The 20,589-nt window shown below is 49.0% G+C and overlaps 1 protein-coding gene across 22 annotated transcripts in view; it reads right to left on the bottom strand.

The window, feature by feature from the left end:
- The window catches only part of CAMK2G (calcium/calmodulin dependent protein kinase II gamma), a 56,209-nt gene that overhangs the window by 28,178 nt on the left and 7,442 nt on the right, over nt 1-20,589 (bottom strand). For 18 of the 22 annotated variants that reach the window (XM_040485427.1, XM_040485436.1, XM_040485447.1 and 15 more), the window contains exons 3-10: nt 14,680-14,739; nt 7,431-7,485; nt 6,477-6,542; nt 3,417-3,489; nt 3,170-3,272; nt 2,655-2,738; nt 2,114-2,208; nt 1,371-1,493 (exon numbers count right to left, since the gene is read on the bottom strand). In XM_040485427.1, coding sequence (XP_040341361.1) covers nt 1,371-1,493; nt 2,114-2,208; nt 2,655-2,738; nt 3,170-3,272; nt 3,417-3,489; nt 6,477-6,542; nt 7,431-7,485; nt 14,680-14,739 — 659 coding nt within the window. The remainder of the gene's footprint in view (nt 1-1,370; nt 1,494-2,113; nt 2,209-2,654; nt 2,739-3,169; nt 3,273-3,416; nt 3,490-6,476; nt 6,543-7,430; nt 7,486-14,679; nt 14,740-20,589) is intronic. The other 4 variants (XM_040485446.1, XM_040485445.1, XM_040485442.1 and 1 more) reach the window with 1 other exon arrangement.

Consider the following 20,589-nt stretch of genomic DNA (forward strand, 5'->3'; position numbering starts at 1 on the left):
GTCACATGCTCCACTGACCAAGCCAGCCAGACGCCCCTTCGTTCCCTCTTTAAATCCCTTAAATGGTTCCCTGTGCTCTCAGAATAAAATCCAAACTCATTAGGCAGAGACTTGTATGTCATGGAATCTTTTTGGCCTTGTTCTCTTGCATTTTTGTAGGCATATCTTCATCTACAACCAAACTACTTAACATTCCTTAAACTTGCCACAATTTCCCATGGCCTTTCACCCTGGCCCATGCTAACCTCTGTCTTCAGGTTGTATCCTGAGGAACTCCCAGCCAGCTGTCAAGAACCAGGACAGAGGTCACCTCCTCCATGCAGCCTTCAGTAACCTCACTACTCACCAGATAACAAGAGTTCCTGTGCACTCATTAGATTTTTTTATGTACTTGTCACATTGCAGAATGGCTGCTGTTTGAGTGCCTAGGTCCCCAGATAATTTTTAAGATCTCTGGGGGGAAGGGACCATGCTTTACTCATCTTTTTATCTTCAGTACCCACACAGTGACTGGCACTGAAGAGGCACTCAGTAAACACAGGAAAAGCAAATACATAAATGCACCATGGTTGTCAGGAGGCCTAACTGTACCAGATCCTCTTCTTTGTTTGAAAACAGATTTCAGGGGTGCCTGAGTGGCTCAATCAGTTGAGCGTCCAACTTGGGCTCGGGTCATGATCTCACGGCTTGTGGGTTCGAGCCCCGCATCGGGCTCTGTACTGACAGCTCAGAGCCTGGAGCCTTCTTTGGATTCTGTGTATCCCTCTCTCTCCTCCCCTCCCCCGCTTTCACTTGCACTCTCTCTCTCTCAAAAGTAAATAAAAATTAAAAAATATTAAAAAAAAACAGATTTCAGCTTTATAGAAGTGTTCATGGAAAAAGAATATGTTGATCCACATTGACAGCCTGGAGGCTCTCCTAGCTTTATGACTGAACTTCAAGATGCTCTTTTTAACTGCCCAGAGGCCCCCTTTTGTTTATTTGTTGGGTCTTTGTCACATTCCCATTAGAGTTGTGTGACAGCTGAGAGCTGAATATGCACCCTAAGCTTGGTAATTCACTTTGGGTTGTGCCAGCTGCTTTCTACCATCAACTCTCTAGAGTCTGCAAGGGTCAACCTAAGCTTTCATTCAAGATCAGAACTAAATCACACCTGACAAGTAAGTGGGGGAGAGACAGGTTGAAGCCAATTAGGCCACTGCCTCCTTGAATCCCTCCTGGGCCCCACCCAGTCCCCCTCCCTCTCTGCTGGGTCTTTGCTCAGGGCCCAGAATTATTCTCTGTTCATAAAAAGGAGGGTGAGGAGAGTACTAAAGGCATATTGAAGGCTGACATCTCTGAGATCCTCCACCTCAGGCGAAGACACTTACGCAGACCCATGGATGCTTGAGAGCCTGGTCAGCTGTGATGCGCTTCGCAGGGTTTATGGTCAGCATCTGGTTGATTAAGTTCTTGGCTTCAGGAGTCACCGTGTCCCACTCTGGTGATGGGAACTAAGCAGGAAGAGGGAAAGGAGACATATGAAATCTGTGAGCCCCACACTCTGAAAGGGAGGCTCTGTCTTCGTTCCAACTCCTATAAGTGGGATATTCTGTGCTATCTAAACCTCCCTGGCAGAGAGATGGAGAAGCCCTGGGGCATCCCAGCACCTGTGTCAAAACTTAAACACTAGGAGAGGAAGATAGAATCATGGTTAGAATGCCAGGATATCAGATCAGAGTGGGAAGGGGATTTCAGCAATCCCATCTTCTGGTTCAACCCCATCTTTTTCCTTACTAGAAAGAAACAGTGGCTCAACAATGTGCCCAAGGCTGCACTGCAGTGGAAGGAGCCATGACACTTCTTGTCCCTATGTTATGTACCACATCACACCTCTCAGGCCATTCTTTGCAAATAACGGATCAAAGAGCTTCCATGCGCTCCTCAATTTTATAACTACCAAGAAAGGCTGTGCAAAAAAGTTGTTCCTGGGATAGGGTGTGGCAGGAATTGAGACCTGTATGCCCATCCTTGGGTCCTCAAAGTCCCCAGACACTCCCCATATCCCATGACATACTAAACATGTCCCCTCCTGTGGACAGAGCCCGAGGGTCATGAACAAACCAGTCCTTACATCATAGGCCCCAGCCTTGATCTGCTGATACAACTTGTGCTGATCCTCATCCCAGAAGGGAGGGTATCCCACCAGGAGGATATACAGGATGACCCCTACGAGACAGAACACAGGTCATCGGGGTCACTCACCTACTTCACTGAGGAACCAAGAAAAGCCACACAGGGCTCAGCCACGCAGAAAGTCAAGGTTATATCAGAGGTGGAAGTGGATGGCAGACGATAATGCTGTGCCACTAGCCCCCTCCTGCTATCCTTCGCTCCCAGTGTCACCGCCCACATCAGGGATTTCTTTAGGCATAAGCCATCCTCTAAGGCGTGCGTAAATCCCTCTTCAGGAAGGATGCAGTATAATCCAGGAAGTATTTGGGGAGGAGCGAGTGATGAGAACAGCCATCCCAGGGGCACTAGAGCAAACACCGTGATTTCACACACACCAGACACTTGTGGGGCCCACGAGGAATAGCGATGCCTCTTTCTCACCATCACTGGAAGTTGAGGGCCCTTAACATCAAAAAGCTGAGAGTGTGGAATGGGCTTACCGCAGGCCCAGATATCCACAGGTTTTCCATAGGGATCTTTCCTCAAGACCTCAGGGGACAAGTAACCCGGGGTGCCAGCAAAACCTGTAGCAGAAGAGAGGGCAGAGGCACACTGAACCCACTTTCTCTCTCATTAAAACCACATCAGCAATTTCCCCCGAGTCCCTTCTCATTCCTGCTGCTTTTGCTACATAAGCTCTCAGCACGTGGGCAGCAAGAGATGGCAGGCTGGGTTTCTTGTAGTGCCCAGAATAAAAATCAGAGGGCAACTCCGTGTGCCTACCAGGAGCTCCCATTCCTCCCCAGAGGCAGCAAGAATGCTGTGCTGACAACAGCTAGACTCACTGTACTGAGTCACGTAGGGCCAGGGGGACGCTCTGTACCCTCCCCCTTCTCCAGTCTCTGAGGAGACCAGGACCATTAAGGGTCTGGCTTCTAGTTCTGAAAGAGGAAAGCAGATCAGGAAGAGGAGGAAGGGCGGGGGCCACATTCCAGGAAGACAGGGTCACTCTTACCAAACCAAGCCTGCTGCTCTCCCTGTACTTCAATGGCTAGGCCAAAATCAGCCAGCTTGACGGCGGCACCCTTGCATTTACTCGCCAGCAGCAGGTTTTCAGGCTGTATAAGGAAAAAAAAACCTTATGAGGCACCCACCCTCTGGCCCTGAGGAAGCCTTGTTTGGGTCCTCGCAGTACCACACCCTGGCACCAGGTGGCGCCTATGCTTCACAAGCAGAAGGCAAAGGGGGAGCCTGGGTAGTACCTTCAGGTCCCGGTGGACGATGTCATGCTGGTGGATGTGGTTAACACTCTCCAGGATCTGATGTATACAGTGGCTGTAAAAGCACAAGGAAAAGAAATGTCAGTGCAGGGTTAAACTACTCATCCACGACCACTCACTACAGATTAAAGCATGTAAGTCTGGGTTACAGATTCACAGGGAATCACTGAACAATAGCTAAAACCTTGGACTCTGGACATCATCTAGTTCAACCTATTTTACAGAAGAAACTGAGGTCCAGGCATATTAACAGGTTTGTCCAGGGATTCCCACTAGATAATGGCAGAGGACAGACCAGAACAGAGTCTACCAGGCCTCCCTAGACTGCAAAGGCCCAGTACAACCAGTCCATTTCCAGGAAATTGGGGACACTCCTGAGAAAGAGAGACCATCCAATCCCTTCCTTCTTTTTTCCCCCTATAGAAACTCTGTTCTCGGAGAAGAGACTTGTGGTGGCATCTTAGGAAAGCTAGTACAACTATACCTAAGTTGTTTTGTTGGAGGTACACTCACTCATTTAAACATTTATTGACAACCTACAGGCACTGTGCTTGGTAGCACACAGACTATAAAGATAAAACCCAGGACGCAGACACCTTTAAGAAATGATGTGCTTAACTACTGGGCATTTATCCAAGGGATACAGGTATGCTGTTTCGAAGGGACACTTGCACCCCAATGTTTATAGCAGCACTATCAACAATACCTAAAGTATGAAAAGAGCTCAAATGTCCATTGATGGATGAATGGATAAAGAAGATGTGGTATACATATACAATGGAGTATTATTCAGCAATCAAAAAGAATGAAATCTTGCCATTTGCAACCACGTGGATGGAACTAGCAGGCATTATGCTAAGTGAAATTAGTCAGAGAAAGACAAATATCATATGACTTCACTCATATGAGGACTTTAAGACACAAAACAGATGAACATAAGGGAAGGGAAGCAAAAATAATATAAAAACAGGGAGGGGGACAAAACAGAAGAGACTCTTAAATATAGAGAACAAATAGAGGGTTACTGGAGGGGTTGTGGGAGGGGGGATGGGCTAAATGGGTAAGGGGCATTAAGGAATCTACTTATGAAATCATCGTTGCACTATATGCTAACAAATTTGGACGTAAATTAAAAAAGTAAAATTAAAAAAAAAAAGAAACGATGTGCTTAAGAAGGTTCCAAACAGGGCAACTGAGGAACATTTCTGGTGATGATTTTCCACAGAAAAAAAACAAACTAACCCAGAGTCACCTTCACCTACTATTTCTTTTCTTTCTTTTCTTCTTTTTAAAATAAGGTCCACGCCCAACATGGGGCTTGTACTCAACGTGGGGCTTGAATACATGACCCTGAGACCTCAAGAGTCTCATGCTTTATCACTGGAGCCAGCCAGGCACTGCAACTGCTATTTCTTGAATCAGGCCATCCACCTTCCAAAATATCCTGCCACACTTGCAGTCAAACTCCTGGCAGAGAGCATTGGTGATCTAGAGCAATGGTGAAAAGTGGGGGATGATTTTGCCCACAGGGGACATCTGGTAACGTATGGAGACGTTGCTGGTTTTCACAAGCCATCCTCTAAGGTGTGGGTAAATCCCTTTTCAGCGGTGGGGAGATGCTACTGGCATCTAGTGGGTAGAGCCCAGCGATACTTCTAAAATGCTACAATGCACAGGAGAGGCCCTCACAACAAAAAATTATCTGGTCCCAAACATCAGTAGTGTTGAAGTTGAGCCTAGAGAATGAGACCCCAGCCAGCCGGGAGGTACTACCAGGTATGCAGAGCAGGCTTGCAGAGTGTCCGGGGGTGCTGGTCTGATGTCCTGGACTTCTTATTCCTTCCTCTAAAATCTGATTCTGGGGCTTCCACAAGAGCCAAGGGGTCTTACCAGGCTCCTGGAGGCTGAGGCTCAGGCCTCCCTTCAGGACACAGCCCATGAGTAGGCCAAAGAGACTTCAAGACTGAGCTGAAGAGGCGAGTCTCCACAGAAATGTATAATTAGAACAGAGCCAGGCTAGCAGGGAGAGCCTTCTGGCCAAAAATGGCAAAAGTGCGAAGTGTCCCAGCAGAGCCAGGCCAAGCCCACTGGTACAGTCACACACAACCCCTCCCCTCCCCCTAGCCAGCTCTCCCTCCTCCCCGCCAGGCTCCCAGAGCTATCACCGCCTCCTCCTGCCCCAGAGTCTGGTCCTCCCCTGCTGGCACTGGAATTCATCTCCCCACTTGAGAATTTTTCCCCGAGGCCGAAGCATCTGAAGTTGATCAGCAAACGCTGGCCTCTCAGGGTTGAGAAATTTGTGAGGAAGCTGCACTCCCCCACTCTCCAGAGGCAGCCAGAGCTGCCACAAATGCCAGATAAACTGTAGGCAGGATGATCAAAACCAGGTTGTATGGACATCACCCTCAGAGAAATCTCAGGGCTGGGGGAGGAGCCAAGGCAGGAAATACAGGTCACACAAGCACCTAAGAGCTTTGTGGGCTTCCGTGGGGGGGGGGGGGGGCGGGGGTGAAGACTGAGGGATATGACCAAGGAACAGTCCTCCAGCCTGAGGAGCCCCACATCAGGGCTGGTCATGGTGGTCAAGGGACTAAGTGATCCAGGATGGAATCTCTGCCAAGAAGGTTCCTGGTTGGATTATTAGCCCAGATGTTTACACTCCTTCAGAACACAAGCCATGTTTCTTCCATCTCTGGATCATTCCCAGGATGCCTTGCACACAGTAAAATTTGTCAAAGGAAAGAAGCAGGGTAGGGAGGGCCCTTGGGCAGGCTTGCAAGTACACAGTAGTGCAAAGAAAAGGTATTTCCAGAGTGAAAGGATAAAGGAGACTTGCAAATGCTTCACAAAAACACGGATCTGGGAGTATTGAACTTTTAACTTCTAACATCACCTATCAAATGCAACCCAGGTCCAGCTTACAGAATCTCTGTCCAGATAAGAGCTCTTCTGATCTTCCCCAAAGACTATTCAAATAGGCAAAATGCCTGCCCCCCCTAACGTGGCCAAGACTCACACTGAACTCTAGGGCGCCCATCTCACCTGGCATCAGCTTCACTGTAGTACTCTCTGGCCACGATGTCTTCAAACAGCTCCCCGCCGGTAACACTGCAACCAACAGACAGAGAGAGTCAAAGGGGGTAGGTCAGTGTCAGTTGGCCAATACCAGCATCCAACAGGAAACAAACAGGTCACACCAAGGAACAGCTTTTAAAGAAATCCAAACTCTACATGCATTTCATCTGAGAACCCAGAACATGCTTGATCCTTCAATGACATGGGGCTTCACCTTGGGGTAATGTGGGCCCTCCTTTTCTCCAGCACATTTGTTTCTATAACCTACAGATTAGTTAACACTCAGGCAAAGAAGAATATACAGAGATCTAGGAGAAAATAATCAATCTACTCAGAAAGTCATAGCTTTATTTGAGACCAATATGAATACTAAGATATACAGCTACCCAAGAAGGACAGACCTATTCTTAAAGTTGAAGAATAATGAGACCAAGGACACAGAGACCCAATCCTGAAAATACCAGAGAGGCATTTCCAGGAGGTAAAGAGCCACTTTTAAGATATTAAACCACAACCAAAGTGGAGGAGAGACCAATTGGAGTCCAGTTTATGACTAATAAAAGCCACCTTCAATTTCCCAGAATTTTTAAGGTCATGTGAAGAGCTGTATTCTATTTCTCCACTAAGGACCACACACCAAGAAACAAGAAAAAAGCATTTGCACAAGGTGTGCTGCTGAACAGAAATGCAAGAGTAATGCCATCCGGGGGTTCAGAGCCCTGGGGAGATACTGAGTGAGCAATGAGGTCCCCTGAGCAACCTGCCCATTACTAGAGGAAGTTCAAACTCAAACCCTTTCTTTTGGCTAAAGGAGAGGGACTCTCAGCAGAGGCTGAAGACCCAGTTTAGGTCTTTTTCCAAGCCTTCATCTTGAGCCAGCTGGAGGGAAAGGCCCCCACACCCTCAGAAAGTGGAACTTACAGGTCAAACACGAGGTAGTGAAACCCTTCTTCAGAAATACTGTCATGGAGGCGCACTGCAAGAGAGGAGATGGGGACAGAGATTAACAGAGAGAAACCTTGGAAACCTACTCCTCTCCTCCTCAGCAATCCCACCCCTGTCCCAGCCTGTCAGCCTCACTGGACGGTCTTCTGAAGGAGTGGCAGTAAGAAGTGGCGACATGCCCATCACCCCCCAAGACCAGGTGACACAGCCACAGAACAGAGAAACAACCAGACCCCAGGTCCAGTGCTCTGGCTGCCATCTCATACTGCCTCAAACGTAGGCAAGAGATAGAAGCTTTGTGGCTAAGAAATAAGACAGAAAAGCAGGAACCTTCCCAGAGGTGCTAGTCCCAGAGGAGGTGGTCCTGGGATATGATGCATGACAGTGTAACGTAGAGCAAGAGCAAGGACCACCTGGGGATGCTGACCGCAGAGGAACAAAGAATGACAAGATGGATGAGCCCGAGAGCTCTTTTACGGGAGTAGATGGGAAAAGGGGAATTAAAGGCAAGGGGAAAAGCTGGAAAGGTAGAGTCCAGCAGGAAGGCACGTGGAGTGAGGCTAATGGATGGTAAGCATGGGAGGCAACATGCAAACTCAGGCAATGACAATAATAATTGTTTATTAAAGTGCTTATTACATGCCAGGCCTTGGGTTAGGCTCTTTGCATACATTATGTATTTCTACAAGCATTTATTGAGTGCCTACTATGTGTCAGATTCTGTGCTGGATGGTGGAATTTAGGGACATAGCAGCTGCCTCCGAGGAGTTTATTCTTCTGGACAACCACTCCCATTCTACAGATGAGGACGCTGGAGGCTCAGAGATGTTGTATCTTACCAAAGGCCAAAGATATAATAGGTCAAGATGTAAATCCAGCTCTTTCTGAGTCCAAAGACTGGTCTACACCACTGCTTCCTATAAGAGATGCAGTGTAGCCCACACAGCCAGGCAATAGAGCAATGGAGACTGTGAGAGAGACTACTCGCAAACGCACTTATGACAGCAGCATAGACGGGTCCAGGAGGCCACTGCAATGAGCAGACTAGGGCAACTCACCCGCTGCAGGAAAAGGCTGGCAAGCAGAATCCCTTCCCACTTCCCGCCTCCAGAGCTCCTGGGCAAAAAACCAATCTAATGTCTTCTGAGGTCTCCTTTTCAAGCTTCTGCCCACAAAGCCACCTGTGGCCTAAATGCCAACCCCTGAGCACCATTCTAATGCAAACACAAGGAGATGCTTTGGCTGAATGTCCCAGCTGCTCCCGTCCCTTCCCTCACCTGATCTCTCCTGATGGGGAACCTCTGTCTGACCCTTGCCAATCCTCGGGGGTTTCAGGAGCAACTCACAGAGCACGTTAGGAATGGCCTGACACCAAACCGGCCAGTGAAGATCTTGGATACACAGAAGTCATTGTGTCTCTTCCTTGGTGGCTCCATGTTGCCAACCACCCCAAATGACAGATTCCATTTCCAGTGTCAGACTGTTTCCTCAGGGCCAAGGGGCTTCCCTACATCCTCTCCCACCACAGCAAGATCAGCCAGAACATAAAATATAGGCACTTAGCCGTTACTATAGCTCTGTGGTCGTTCTCAGTTGACAAATGAGGACGCAGACCTGCCAGAGCCAGATCCAGGGCCCAACAACTGTCATATCGCCTACTTTATTTGATCTGATCCGGTTACCCAAAGTTCTACCCCAAACTCAGTATCTCTGTGATTTACCAATGGGATCAAAGGCAGGTGGTACTACCAGGATCCCTCCTCCTCCAACTGTTCCCTCCTGTACTTGGGCAAACAAGCTCACACTTCTTTAGGCCCCCAGATGACAGAAGGAAGGAGCTACAGCCAGACCCGTTCTTCCCTCCCAGGCTATTCAACCCAGGCGTGCTCAAGCGAGCTCCCCCAAAGCCCGGCCAGCCCCCTCCTCACTTGTGCTTCTCTGGTCTAAGTTGGGGCTGCACACAAAGTCTTGCTGCAGCTGCTGCTCCCTTGCTTCCAAAAGGACTTTCCATTTAATTAAAAATTCACTATTAAAAAGCATTAAAGTGTGTAATACAAATAATCCCCTGGAAATCAGCTGTCCCAGAAGCTAAAGACCAGCTTCATTAGGGAGGTGACTAACAGTAGCAGGACAGTAAGCTAATAGTACAGCAGGTAGGATGCTAACAACCACTCCCAGGGGAATCCTGCCCCCCGGCCCTACCTCTCCCAGCCCCTGGCCCCTGTGTCTGCCTCTTAGGCTAGCACAGCAGGGCTGAGAATGGGGCAGAAAGTACAGGCACCCATGCCCATGCTGAGATATGGAGGCACTGGCGCTTGCTCTTCTCCAGGAAGGCCACACACAGAGCCCAGGTGGGAGGAAGCAGGGGAGGGGAATCAGAAGAGAAGAGCAGTAATGGAAAATTAATCCAGCCCAGAGAATGGCTTTGATGTGTGCCCCAGAGCAAGGTACCACTGAGACAAGAAGGGACAGGTGCACAAGTCCCCATACCTGAACGAGATACTTTTTTTTCTCTTGCAAAGAAAATTAGGAGAACTGAGAACGAGGGAAAAACTTGACTGCACAACTCTAAGTGCCTCCCTAGCAGAATCTTGATAATAACGATCCAAGTTATAACAGCTAATATTTAGTTGGGCTGTTTCTATGTGCTAGACATTGTGCCAAGTGCTTCACATATGTTATGTTATTGAACTCTAAGAAAGGTACTTCTACTACCCCCATTTGACAGGCGAGAAGACTGAGGTTCCGAAAGGAACTCATCCAAGCTCATACTAAGTGGCAGAACTGAGACTTGAAACCAAAACAAACTGACATCAAGATTCTTGACATTGTAGAATTGCCTGCGAGGGAGTCACTTTTTCTGTCCTCTTAGGCTAAGGAGCTCCAACCTGTCCCCACTAACTCCGGCCATTCCGACCTGCTCCCCTGAAACAGGCATGGCTGAACAGGCCATGAATATGGCTGTGAGGAAGAGAAACCCAGCCATGCTACTGCAGAGCTTCCAGGCCAGTGGGGAAGACAGGTGTTAAACCAGCACTTACACAAATATGTAACTAAGCACTACTGTGTTAAGGGCTATGAAGTAGAAGTAAAGGATGCTACGGAATAAAATAATCACCCAGCCCGTTCCACAGTAATTACATGGTCAAAGGCCAAGGAGGGCTAGACTAAGTCCACAGACGGGAAGACCTGGAAAAGGACTATAAAGCATTTACTGCATTTCAGTGATATAAACCTAATTACTGCTTTTTAAACACTGTGGAAAGAAAAAACAGCCCAAACACCTAAATACCTTTACTTGATGGTTCGTACCTCCAAGCACTCACAAAGCCATAACCCAAGTGCTGTGGCTATTTCCAATTCCTTAAAAACCACCCCAAAACATGCCATATTTTAACTAGCAAATCTTGGCTTGGAAAAAGCGTCACTGTTAAAAGTGTCTGCAGCAATAGCAGAGTGGGAAGGAGGTCCTGCTTCCCGGGGGACTGATGGGAGACTCTGGCTGCCCTCCCCATCTAGGAGCAGGTGGGCAAGAACCCCCTTGGAGCAGAGATTTAGGAGCTGCTTGGTCATGATGCAATGTTTTCTTCTTTTACTTTGCACCTGTTTTTGCTACACTTACTGTTAGCTAAATGGCCCTGGGTCCAAGGTAAATGGCAGCCTGGCTTAAATAATCTGCAAACTGAGCTGGGGCTGAGGATTTAGGGAAGATCACTTCTGGGGGCTAGAATCTCCCTTTTCATCACTTCCATTTATTTCCTAGGCCTCCTTTGCTCACGGAGCCCTCTCACAACTCCACGAAGAGGCACAGATAACAAAATGGAGGTGCAGGCAGGCTAAATAATTTGCTGCAGGTCACAGCTACAGACCAACACATCCCAGATTCAAACCTGGAAGACATGATACCAAAGCCACACACTTTGCTTCTCCATATATGGTTCACAGACCAGCAGTGTGGGCATACCCTGGAGACTACACACGAGGAAGCTCAGGTCTACCCCAGACCTCCTGAATCAGAATCTGAATTTAACACGATCCCTCGATGATTCATGAGCACATGAAAGTTTGAGTAGTGCTGCTCTAAACCATAATCCTAGACTGTGATTGAACCTCCCAGGGCAGCTCAGCACGAAGGAAGACAGAGTCTATTCATTAGAGGAATTTAGAGCAGGGAGCAAGCAGATCACAGGTAGCACACATTCCACTCAGACTAGACAGTACTGCTGCTCGCTCCTCCTCTCAACTCCACACCTCTGGCCACTCTCCCAAAGATGTTTTAGGTTCTGCAGTTAATGCCTCATAACCAACAGGCTTTTTTTTTTTCATCAATAAACTTTATTGTTTTGAGCAGTTTAGGGTTCACAGCACAACTGGGTAGGAAGTACAGACAGCATCCACATACCAACTGCCCTACACACTCATGGCCTCCCCTACTGTCAATATCTCCCACCAGCACGGCACATTTGTTATCATCGATGAGCCTATACTGACACATCATCGTCTCCCAGACTCCACAGTTTACAGTAGGGTTCATTCTTCCAGCAGGCTTTTAACCTCTGGGATAGAATATCTATCAGGGAGGAAAACTGGGGATGCCTGGCTCCTTGCACCAAATATCCTTCTGAATTCAAGGGTCTCCGAGTCTGACAGCAACCAGAGGGTGATCATGTGCTCTCTGTTCTCAGCATCCTCAACTCTGCACCACTCTCGGGCTGGTCCACTTGTATCCCTGCGGGATGGAGTTAAAGAGGCTGGAGCCAAAAGGGCCAAAGCTCTGAAGGAGGGGGCAGCGAAGAGAGGAGAAGAATAGTGAATTAGGGCACAAAACTGCCTCCTCTCCCGCCACAAGCCAGATCAGGATCCATGGCAACCCCCGCCTCCTGGATCCACAGTTCCACCACATCTCTAGCAGCCCTGGTTCCCACCGGAAGCCAGAGAGCCTGGCCAGCCAGCTCTCCCAGGACACTGTCCTGACTCACCCTTCCCTCTCCCTGCTCTTGACCCCAGAATAAGGCCTCAGACCAACATCCCTCAGGATCTGGGAACATTCATGACACGAAGCACAATTCTAGGCAATCAGATGCTGATGAAGTGAGGATGCCTTTCCTGGGTTGGGTCTCGCTGGCCCCCTAACAGAGCAGATGGCTGAGGCAGACGGTCTCCAGGTAGAGCTGGGGGCAGGTAGATCAAAAGGAAAGAGCTACCAAACCAAAGTAAGGTCTAAAAGGTCAAAAGTATATATTTCATTTCTAGAAATGCATACAAAGAAGGGTATGACTGTTTTCAGCTAGAATCCCATTTTTGCCCTTCCTGGTCATTTCTCAATTGTCTTCATCTTACCTCAACCCTTCTAGGGTCAACCAGGTCAACCAGGAGGTGGTTCCGCCTCCTGCCTCATTTATCCCACCCTATATTCTCCTCCCTACATGAGAACAGTTCATCATTACTCTATGAGTTGGTCACAAGTAGCCTAAGGAAAGGAAGTGGCTGTCCTCAGACCCTGAGACCTGGGACTGGAACATCAAAATGCTTCTGTGTTTGTGGATGGCTTTAGCTACCAACACACTTTTTCTTCCTGTTCTGGAACTTCTAGGTTAGAGGTCACAAGATCAAAAGCCTATGGCAATCAGTGCAAACATGAGGTACCAGAGAGTGGCAAACGACGGTGACCAGCAGGCTCAAGGGACAGCCGCTGCCCAGCCCGAGCAGATGGAGGCTCAGGAGAGCCACAATGTCTGATTCGAAAGACTGGGAAACAGAATTTTTTTTTTTTCTTCAAAATGTGAAATCTCGTTTTTAAATATTGGCAAATAATAAAATATTTTTAGACCACTGAGCTGGCCAAACAAAACACTCCTGAATTTGCGATTGCTGGTCTAGTTATTCCTCTCATTGTCTCTTCTCTCCTACCCAAGGTGATACATTGGTCCCAACTGTGCTGTTTTCAGGTGAGGGTCTAACTTGAGAGCTCACCCAGGGAGCTCCAGTAGTTCCAAGCCCAGGACCCCTCAGCTGAGAGGTGCTGGCTCCATGGAGCACACTGCACCAGCAGAGTTGAGCACTGGCTCTGCCAATCTGCTTCAGGTGTAATCCAAGCTGCCGATTGCGATCTGTAAAGCCCTGCATGGTTGGAGTTCTGGTTACCTCAGAGCTGCTCCTCTCCCCCTTGGGCCGGAGTACGACCTCGGCTCTCCCATGTAAGGGCTCACGTTAAGCATTCCAGCCTGAGGTCTGGGAAACCAGAGGCTGGGTAGCTCCGGAGGAAGCATCCAGCTTCGGCATGTCACCTCACAGCCCCGGCCGCCAACAGAGCAGAGGGGGAGGCCTCCGGGGCACTGTGGGAGCCCCGATATTTAGGCCATGCCTGAGGAGCAGGGAACACGTGTTGTTCTTTGTGATGACTCAGGGCTTTCAGGGAAAACCTAGGAGATGCTCCCTGCTCTGCCTCAAGTCGAGACTGGGGTTTCTGCTCAGACGCTGCAGCCAGCCCAATTTCTGTCCCCTCTGCAAGAAGCACCAAATCAGGGCCAACGCTTTTGGCAAAGGCTATTTCAGCTGAACAATATAAAACTGAGCTGGAGTGGGTTGTGGCAGGCAAACCTCCTCAGGCTTTAGAACAACCAACAATGTGCTCTTGTCCCCCAAGTTGGGGTGGGAGCAGGGAGAAATCCTCTTAATTTTTTCTCCTTCCCCATGAGAGTGGCCCCTGCCATCCCTTCTCCAGAGAAGCCAGGCGGGTGGGCAGCTTGCTTTCCTGGCTCTGGGGAATATAAACGGGAGCACCATGGAAACCCCCAGAGTGTGCATGACACCGTTAACAGGAACAAAACTCTTTCAAGTCCAGAAACAAAATCCGGACCCTTTTATGATGGCTGTGGAAGGCCCCTGGTGAGGGATGCTGGCAGGCTACTAGCCCAGTGCCTCACACGCTGAGGATCCTGGACCTCAGCCCAAAGACGGAAGGAGAAGGGGAAGAAAGGGAGTCCAAAACCTGTTCCAATCCTCACATCCTAGCCCTGAAATAACACTGCAGGGATGGAGACCCTCAGGTCTCTAAACTAGAACGCCCCAGAATTCTTAGCAAGACATAGTTGCTATCCCACTTGGACAAAAAAATTACACCAGGCAAAGGCCCAGGGGCAGAAGTGGTTTCATACACAAAAGCAGTGCACCTCTGTTCTCCCTGCCTTCTACAACATGCCCAATAAATACCCTAAGCACTTACCAATGTTTGGATGTTTCAAAAGTCGGCATATCCGGGCCTCACGTTCTAGTTTTTGGTGATCTAAAAGCAGAAGAGAGGAAACAAAAACCATCAACCATCCATTCTCTTTGTGGCCACCTTGCTATTCACACTCTTCCAACTATGCACTTTTTACAATTTGCTGAATTAATGCAGCAAGTCACAGCAATCCCAGGGATAGGTATTATGACCACTTTTTCCAAATGAAGTAATGCTCTAGGAAAGCACCTTAAGTTAGTGACAGGTGGAGTCGGGATTTGAATCCAGGTCTTCAACTAAAACTCTGGTACCCTTTTCACTATAGCAGGGATTTCACTGGGCCAGGGTGTCCAGAATTTCTTTCTTGATAGAAATACTAATAATAGCTAAGTTTTATTGAACACCTACTATATGACCAGGCACTGTGCTAGGAGTTTTACATATATTCTCTAACTGAATCTTCATAGCATCCCTGAAACATAATGCTGCTGACAACCAAGATGATGATGAAGATGATAATGATTTGATAAAATAATCATAGCTAACATTTCTTTTTTTTTTAATTTTTTTTTTCAACGTTTTTTATTTATTTTTGGGACAGAGAGAGACAGAGCATGAACGGGGGAGGGGCAGAGAGAGAGGGAGACACAGAATCAGAAACAGGCTCCAGGCTCCGAGCCATCAGCCCAGAGCCTGACGCGGGGCTCGAACTCACGGACCGCGAGATCGTGACCTGGCTGAAGTCGGACGCTTAACCGACTGCGCCACCCAGGCGCCCCCATAGCTAACATTTCTTGAGAGCTTACTTCTACACCAGGCAGAAACAGCTTTTAACTGATTCTCGTAACAACTCCATGAGGCTGGCACTATTATGAGGCCCTTATTACGGTAATCCTGCTTCTCCCCAGGATCTGCTTGGCCATACACCGCTATGAGCTCTCACCTCTTTGCACTCAGGCACTGGGGTTACTCTGCTTTGGTGAAATGACCAGAATCTAGGAGATCTCAGATGCAAGCAAGCAACATTGGTCAATTCCTTCCATAGGAAGGCAGAGCTCCAGGAAGTAGAAAGAGAGGATGCTACTATGCAAAGCAAGGTGGCCTAGAAGCCCTCTCCACCCCACCTGCTGGAATTCTGCCAGACAGCCCCCTCCGACACAAAGTCTCCCCTGTTCCTCTCAGTAGATGGGACTTCTCCTCCCCCTGACCATCCCCCCACCTTCCACTGCACTTCTTATAATGTTCACATCATACATTATGTCCACCATCTTTTGGTCACAAGCTCTTTAAAGGGTGGGATCTTTTTGAGTGATGCTTCCTAGAGTTCCTTCCATAACAGAGGCTTCATAAGGGTTTATCAATAGCATCAATAGTAGTAACAACCATTATTTACTAAGGATTTACTATTTGCCAGGCAGAGGCATAGATTATCTCATGTCACCCCCACCAAACCCCTATGAAGTAAAGGATCTCATTAACTCTATTACATTACAAGTGAAGAAATGAGGAAACTGAGGCTTAAAAAGTTGAGGGAACCTGCTCAAGGTCGCAGGCAGTGGATGCAGGTGGTCTGAGCCTAGAGCCCTTTCTCCAGCATGATGCTATGATGACAGGATAAAGAAAAGTAAGAGCAACCCGTAAAAACTCCAGGCTTTGTGGGGGCATAGCTCAGTTCACCTCAACGTCTCCAGGCCCAGGCAGGTACCTTCACATCTCCATCTGCCAAACAATTCCTGCCTCCCTTGGTAAGGGCTTCTCCCCACCCTACCTCTACCTTAATAGCAAAGAGCCTCTGTAGAGCTTGCCATGACTCCCACAACCATCCTACCAGGTAGGTGCTATGACGGTCACCATTTCACAGAAAATGACACTGAAGCCCAGAGAAGTTAAATAACTTGCCCGAGATCACATATCTGGAAAGGGAGGAACTAGGATTCAGACCCAGGCCTGCCAAGATAATGTAGTCTGTGATAATGCAGGGATTATAGACTAAAAGGAATTCCTAATTGTTGTTTCACCAATCACCCCTAGTTTTGTCCTAAACTTTCCCTCTAGCAACAGTTCTGCTTTGTGGAAAAAGGAGGTGGGGACAGGCAGAGATTAGTTCCTGCTGCCCAGGCTAATCCATCCCAGCTGCCCAAAGATCTGGGTCAGGCCCTCCTTCCTATCCTCAGGTTTGGCATTACCTCTAACCGGGATGCAGCCAGAAAACCACAGGTAACCCCACACTCCCACATCACCTGGGACCCATCAGTCCCAGGGACTTTCAGACCCTAGAGTTAGTTGAGAAAGTAGTGCTAGCCCAGCCCAGTTGGCAGGGGGCTTGCTTTTTCCAGATATGGCTGGAAGGATGTCAGGGCTACCCCACCTTCCTCTCAGCCCCTGAAATTGGGATGGGAGTACCCAGCTAGCCAGCCCCAAAGCTTCCCTCTCTCTGACCACTTACCTCACCACCCTCCAACCCACAACCCTTGGGCATGGCTGCCCAGGCAGGTGCAGAGGAACAGCATCTTGCAATGCGGAGGTGGCTGCTAAGGGGAAGGCCTGTAAGATTAATGTTTATCTCCTCCCATAAGTCTCTTACTGGCTAATGGTTCCAGTCCCACAAGAGCAACAGCACTAAAAATAAGGGTGCTCTGGCTTTACCAGTGACTCAGAAGGAGGAGAGACACAGATTCATCCTTCCAGCTCCTTGAAGGAGCTTCCCAGCGTCCAGAGGGTCCTTGTTAGCCACTTAATTCAGCCCTGTCTCCAAGAAGCTGAGTCCCCATGTCTTCTCTGAACCCCAGGCTACTCCTTCGTCTTTGCTCTGATCCTTAACCATGCAGTCCATCCATGAACACAACAGTTCTGGAGCCAGACAGCCCCGGGTTGAGTCCAAGCCCTGCTATATCAGGTAAGCTATTAAACTCATCTGAGCCTCATTCATGCATTCAAAAAAATATTTACTGAGGCCTTCTATGTGACATGCACTGTTCTAAATGCTGTGGATACAGCAGTGAACAAAACAGGACAAAAATCCCTGCCTTGATAGAGGTGATATTCTAGTGGCGCTGGGTTGGGGGAGGGACAGACAATAAGAACTAGATGGCACATTAAATGTCTTGGCAAGTGCAATGTAGAAAAATAAAGCAGGGAAGGGGAATAGTACATATCTAAATAGGATGATCACGGAAAGCCTCAGCAAGGAAATGACATTTGATTAGGACCTAATGGAGGTGATAAAAGGAGCCAGATAGATACCTTGGGAAAGAGTGTCCTCACTTCTAAAACAGAGGCAGTCAGGGGCGCCTGGGTGGCTCAGACAGTTAAGTGTCGGAGTCTAGATGTCGGCTCAGGTCATGATCTCGCGGTTTGTGAATTCCAGCTCTGCATCCACACACTGCCAGTGTGGAGCCTGCTTGGGATTCTTTCTCTCCCTCTCTCTCTGCCCCTTCCCAGCTCACACTCTCTCTCTCAAAACAGTAAATGAATAAACTTAAAGCAAAGAAAGAAAGAAAACAGAGGCAGTGATGTCTGCAGATTAAATGAGGTAATCACGGCACGGTGCCTGGCACATGGAGAACCTCAGCCGTGGCTATCACCAGAGACACAGAGAGTTGGACCCATTCTCTCTCAGCTTGGGCACCCAGAGAGTCCACAACACACCAGCAGAGCCCTCTGACTCAGCTCTGTTGCAGCCCCCCTGGGCATCGAGGTATTCCCTCCTGTTTTGGTGGGGCCCGCCTGTGTCTACAGCCTGCAGGTGAAAGGTTAGCAACAGGGGCTTCTCAGAGAGAGGAAAGCCTAAGGAAGTGCCACTGCCTGCAGGATCCCTCCTCTTCCTCAGCCTCACCTTTGTTGGCTGTGGCGTCCTGCCATGCAGAAGCTCTGCTCAATGAACCATGTGGTTTTTGCCAACCATTCTCTCTCTGCCTCCTCACACCATACACAGCCAGCCGGTACCCTGGCCTCTCTGCTATTGTCTCCTGTCTCTTTCCTCCACACACCTCCTGGCCTGTAGTCCCCTCCAGGACTGGTCTACGTCTGGGGAAAAAGCAGAGAGCTCCACCCTAGCAGAGGCTGTGGTATTTCAGGAACAAATATGGTTTGTAGAGCATCTTTCCCAATTGCAAGGGCTGTCCTGGCTAACGCACAGTATCACAACCCCAAAAGAGGTGAGGCCACTGAACTGACTTGGTCCACAGTGGCAGGTCAAGGGCCTGGCTGGGCATCCTAAGGTGATAACACACCAGCTGGTGCTCTTGTCACAAAGGTGGCCTTCTCCCTTGATACACCCCTCCTCCCACTGACCATGGAGCTCACCGTTCCTAGGCCTTCCACGGCTGACCCTCTTCCCACCCACTTTTCAAGCGGGCTATTCCCCGCCCCCTCACGTGGCCCAGCCCCCCCTTCCTGTTTGACAACAGCCACTTCCCGCTTTTGCACAGGGCCACTTCCTGCCTGCCTGTGTGCTGCTGCCATGGAGAGACCCACCCCTGCCGACCTTCAGCCCAGCTCCAACCACATCTCTCTGCAAAGTTCTCCCCCTCAATAGCAGAGGTAGCAACAGGAGCAGAAAGCAGAAGTGGCTGTTATCAGGGATCTGCTTGGGCCTTCCCCAACAGCCCCTCCAGACAGAGCCAGGCCCAAGAAACAGGCATCCCTGGAGGCTCTGCCTCTCCTGCCTTTTGCCCAAGTATGTCCAGACCTGGTCCAGGCCAAGTACCCATCACAGGAAGAGCAGCAAGGAGTGACCAGAGGGTCAGTGCCAAGCGAGACAGAAAAGAGGAAGCAGTGAGGAGACAGCATACGGCAAAGGGGAGGCAGAGTTCTAGAACCACCTCTCCCCTAAACCCAAAAGAGAAGCCTACTCCAAATGCACTTTCCTTCCATCACAGGATCAGGGGCCAGGGAAGGCTGGCCATTGATCCTCCATGGCCCTGTAGGGATATGACTGATTTAGCGACTTTTCTCTATAACCACAAGTGCCAGCACTAATTTTAAAAAAGATTTTTTTTAACGTTTATTTATTTTTGAGAGAGGCAAAGACAGAGTGTGAGCTGGGGAGGGGCAGAGAGAGAGGGAGACACAGAATCCAAAGTAGGCTCCAGGCTCTGAGCTGTCAGCACAGGGCCTGACGTGGGGCTCGAACTCACGAACCATGCGAGATCATGACCTGAGCCAAAGTGGGACGTTTAACCGACTGAGCCAACCAGGCACCCCGCCGGCACTAGTTTCACATAAGATCCTGTTGCCACCTAAATACACAACCCTCTATCATGGAAAGGACACAGAGCTCTACTCTGGCTATGAGGACACTCTCCAAGTTCCAATCCCAATGACATCCTTGACTTTTCAAAGGGTATTTCAAGGGTCTGTGCCTATGATCCCAACATGAACGATGAGAAGATTCCTACAGTTTCCTAAAGCCCAATTTCAGATGCTTCAAGTGGAATGTCTCCTCTTGCTGCCCTCCTGAGTGCCCTCCTCTTCCTTACTAAGCAGCAGAGACCTCCGTCTGGCCTCTGGGGCATCACCTGGAGGAGAAGAAACAAGGGCACCAGAGGGATCTGGTGTCATTATCCGCATTTCCAGCTGCTTATTAACAGTCCCTGGCCTTGGGCACTGACCAGTGGGAATCCCAAGTCACAATCCCATTGACCTCATCCTGACACTGTGATGCCACATCCCTTCCTGTTTGAATCTCACTCTAAAGGTGCAAAGAGTCTCCAATTAAGAGCAAAGTCCATCCACCATGTAAGAGCAGGGGTCATGGCTTCCAATTCCTTCACACTCACACACCCGGGACCAGCTGAGGGCTATGAGTACAGTGGGATAGGCCCTGAAATGTGCTCATGTGAACCTCCAAGGTTCTGTCCCTTAATCTGGTATTCTCCCTTTCTCTTCAGTCCTAACTCAAGCAGGTTTAAC

This window comes from Herpailurus yagouaroundi, unplaced genomic scaffold (genome assembly GCF_014898765.1).
Source record: "Herpailurus yagouaroundi ecotype Mexico unplaced genomic scaffold, PumYag 163, whole genome shotgun sequence".
Classification (NCBI taxonomy): domain Eukaryota; kingdom Metazoa; phylum Chordata; class Mammalia; order Carnivora; family Felidae; genus Herpailurus; species Herpailurus yagouaroundi.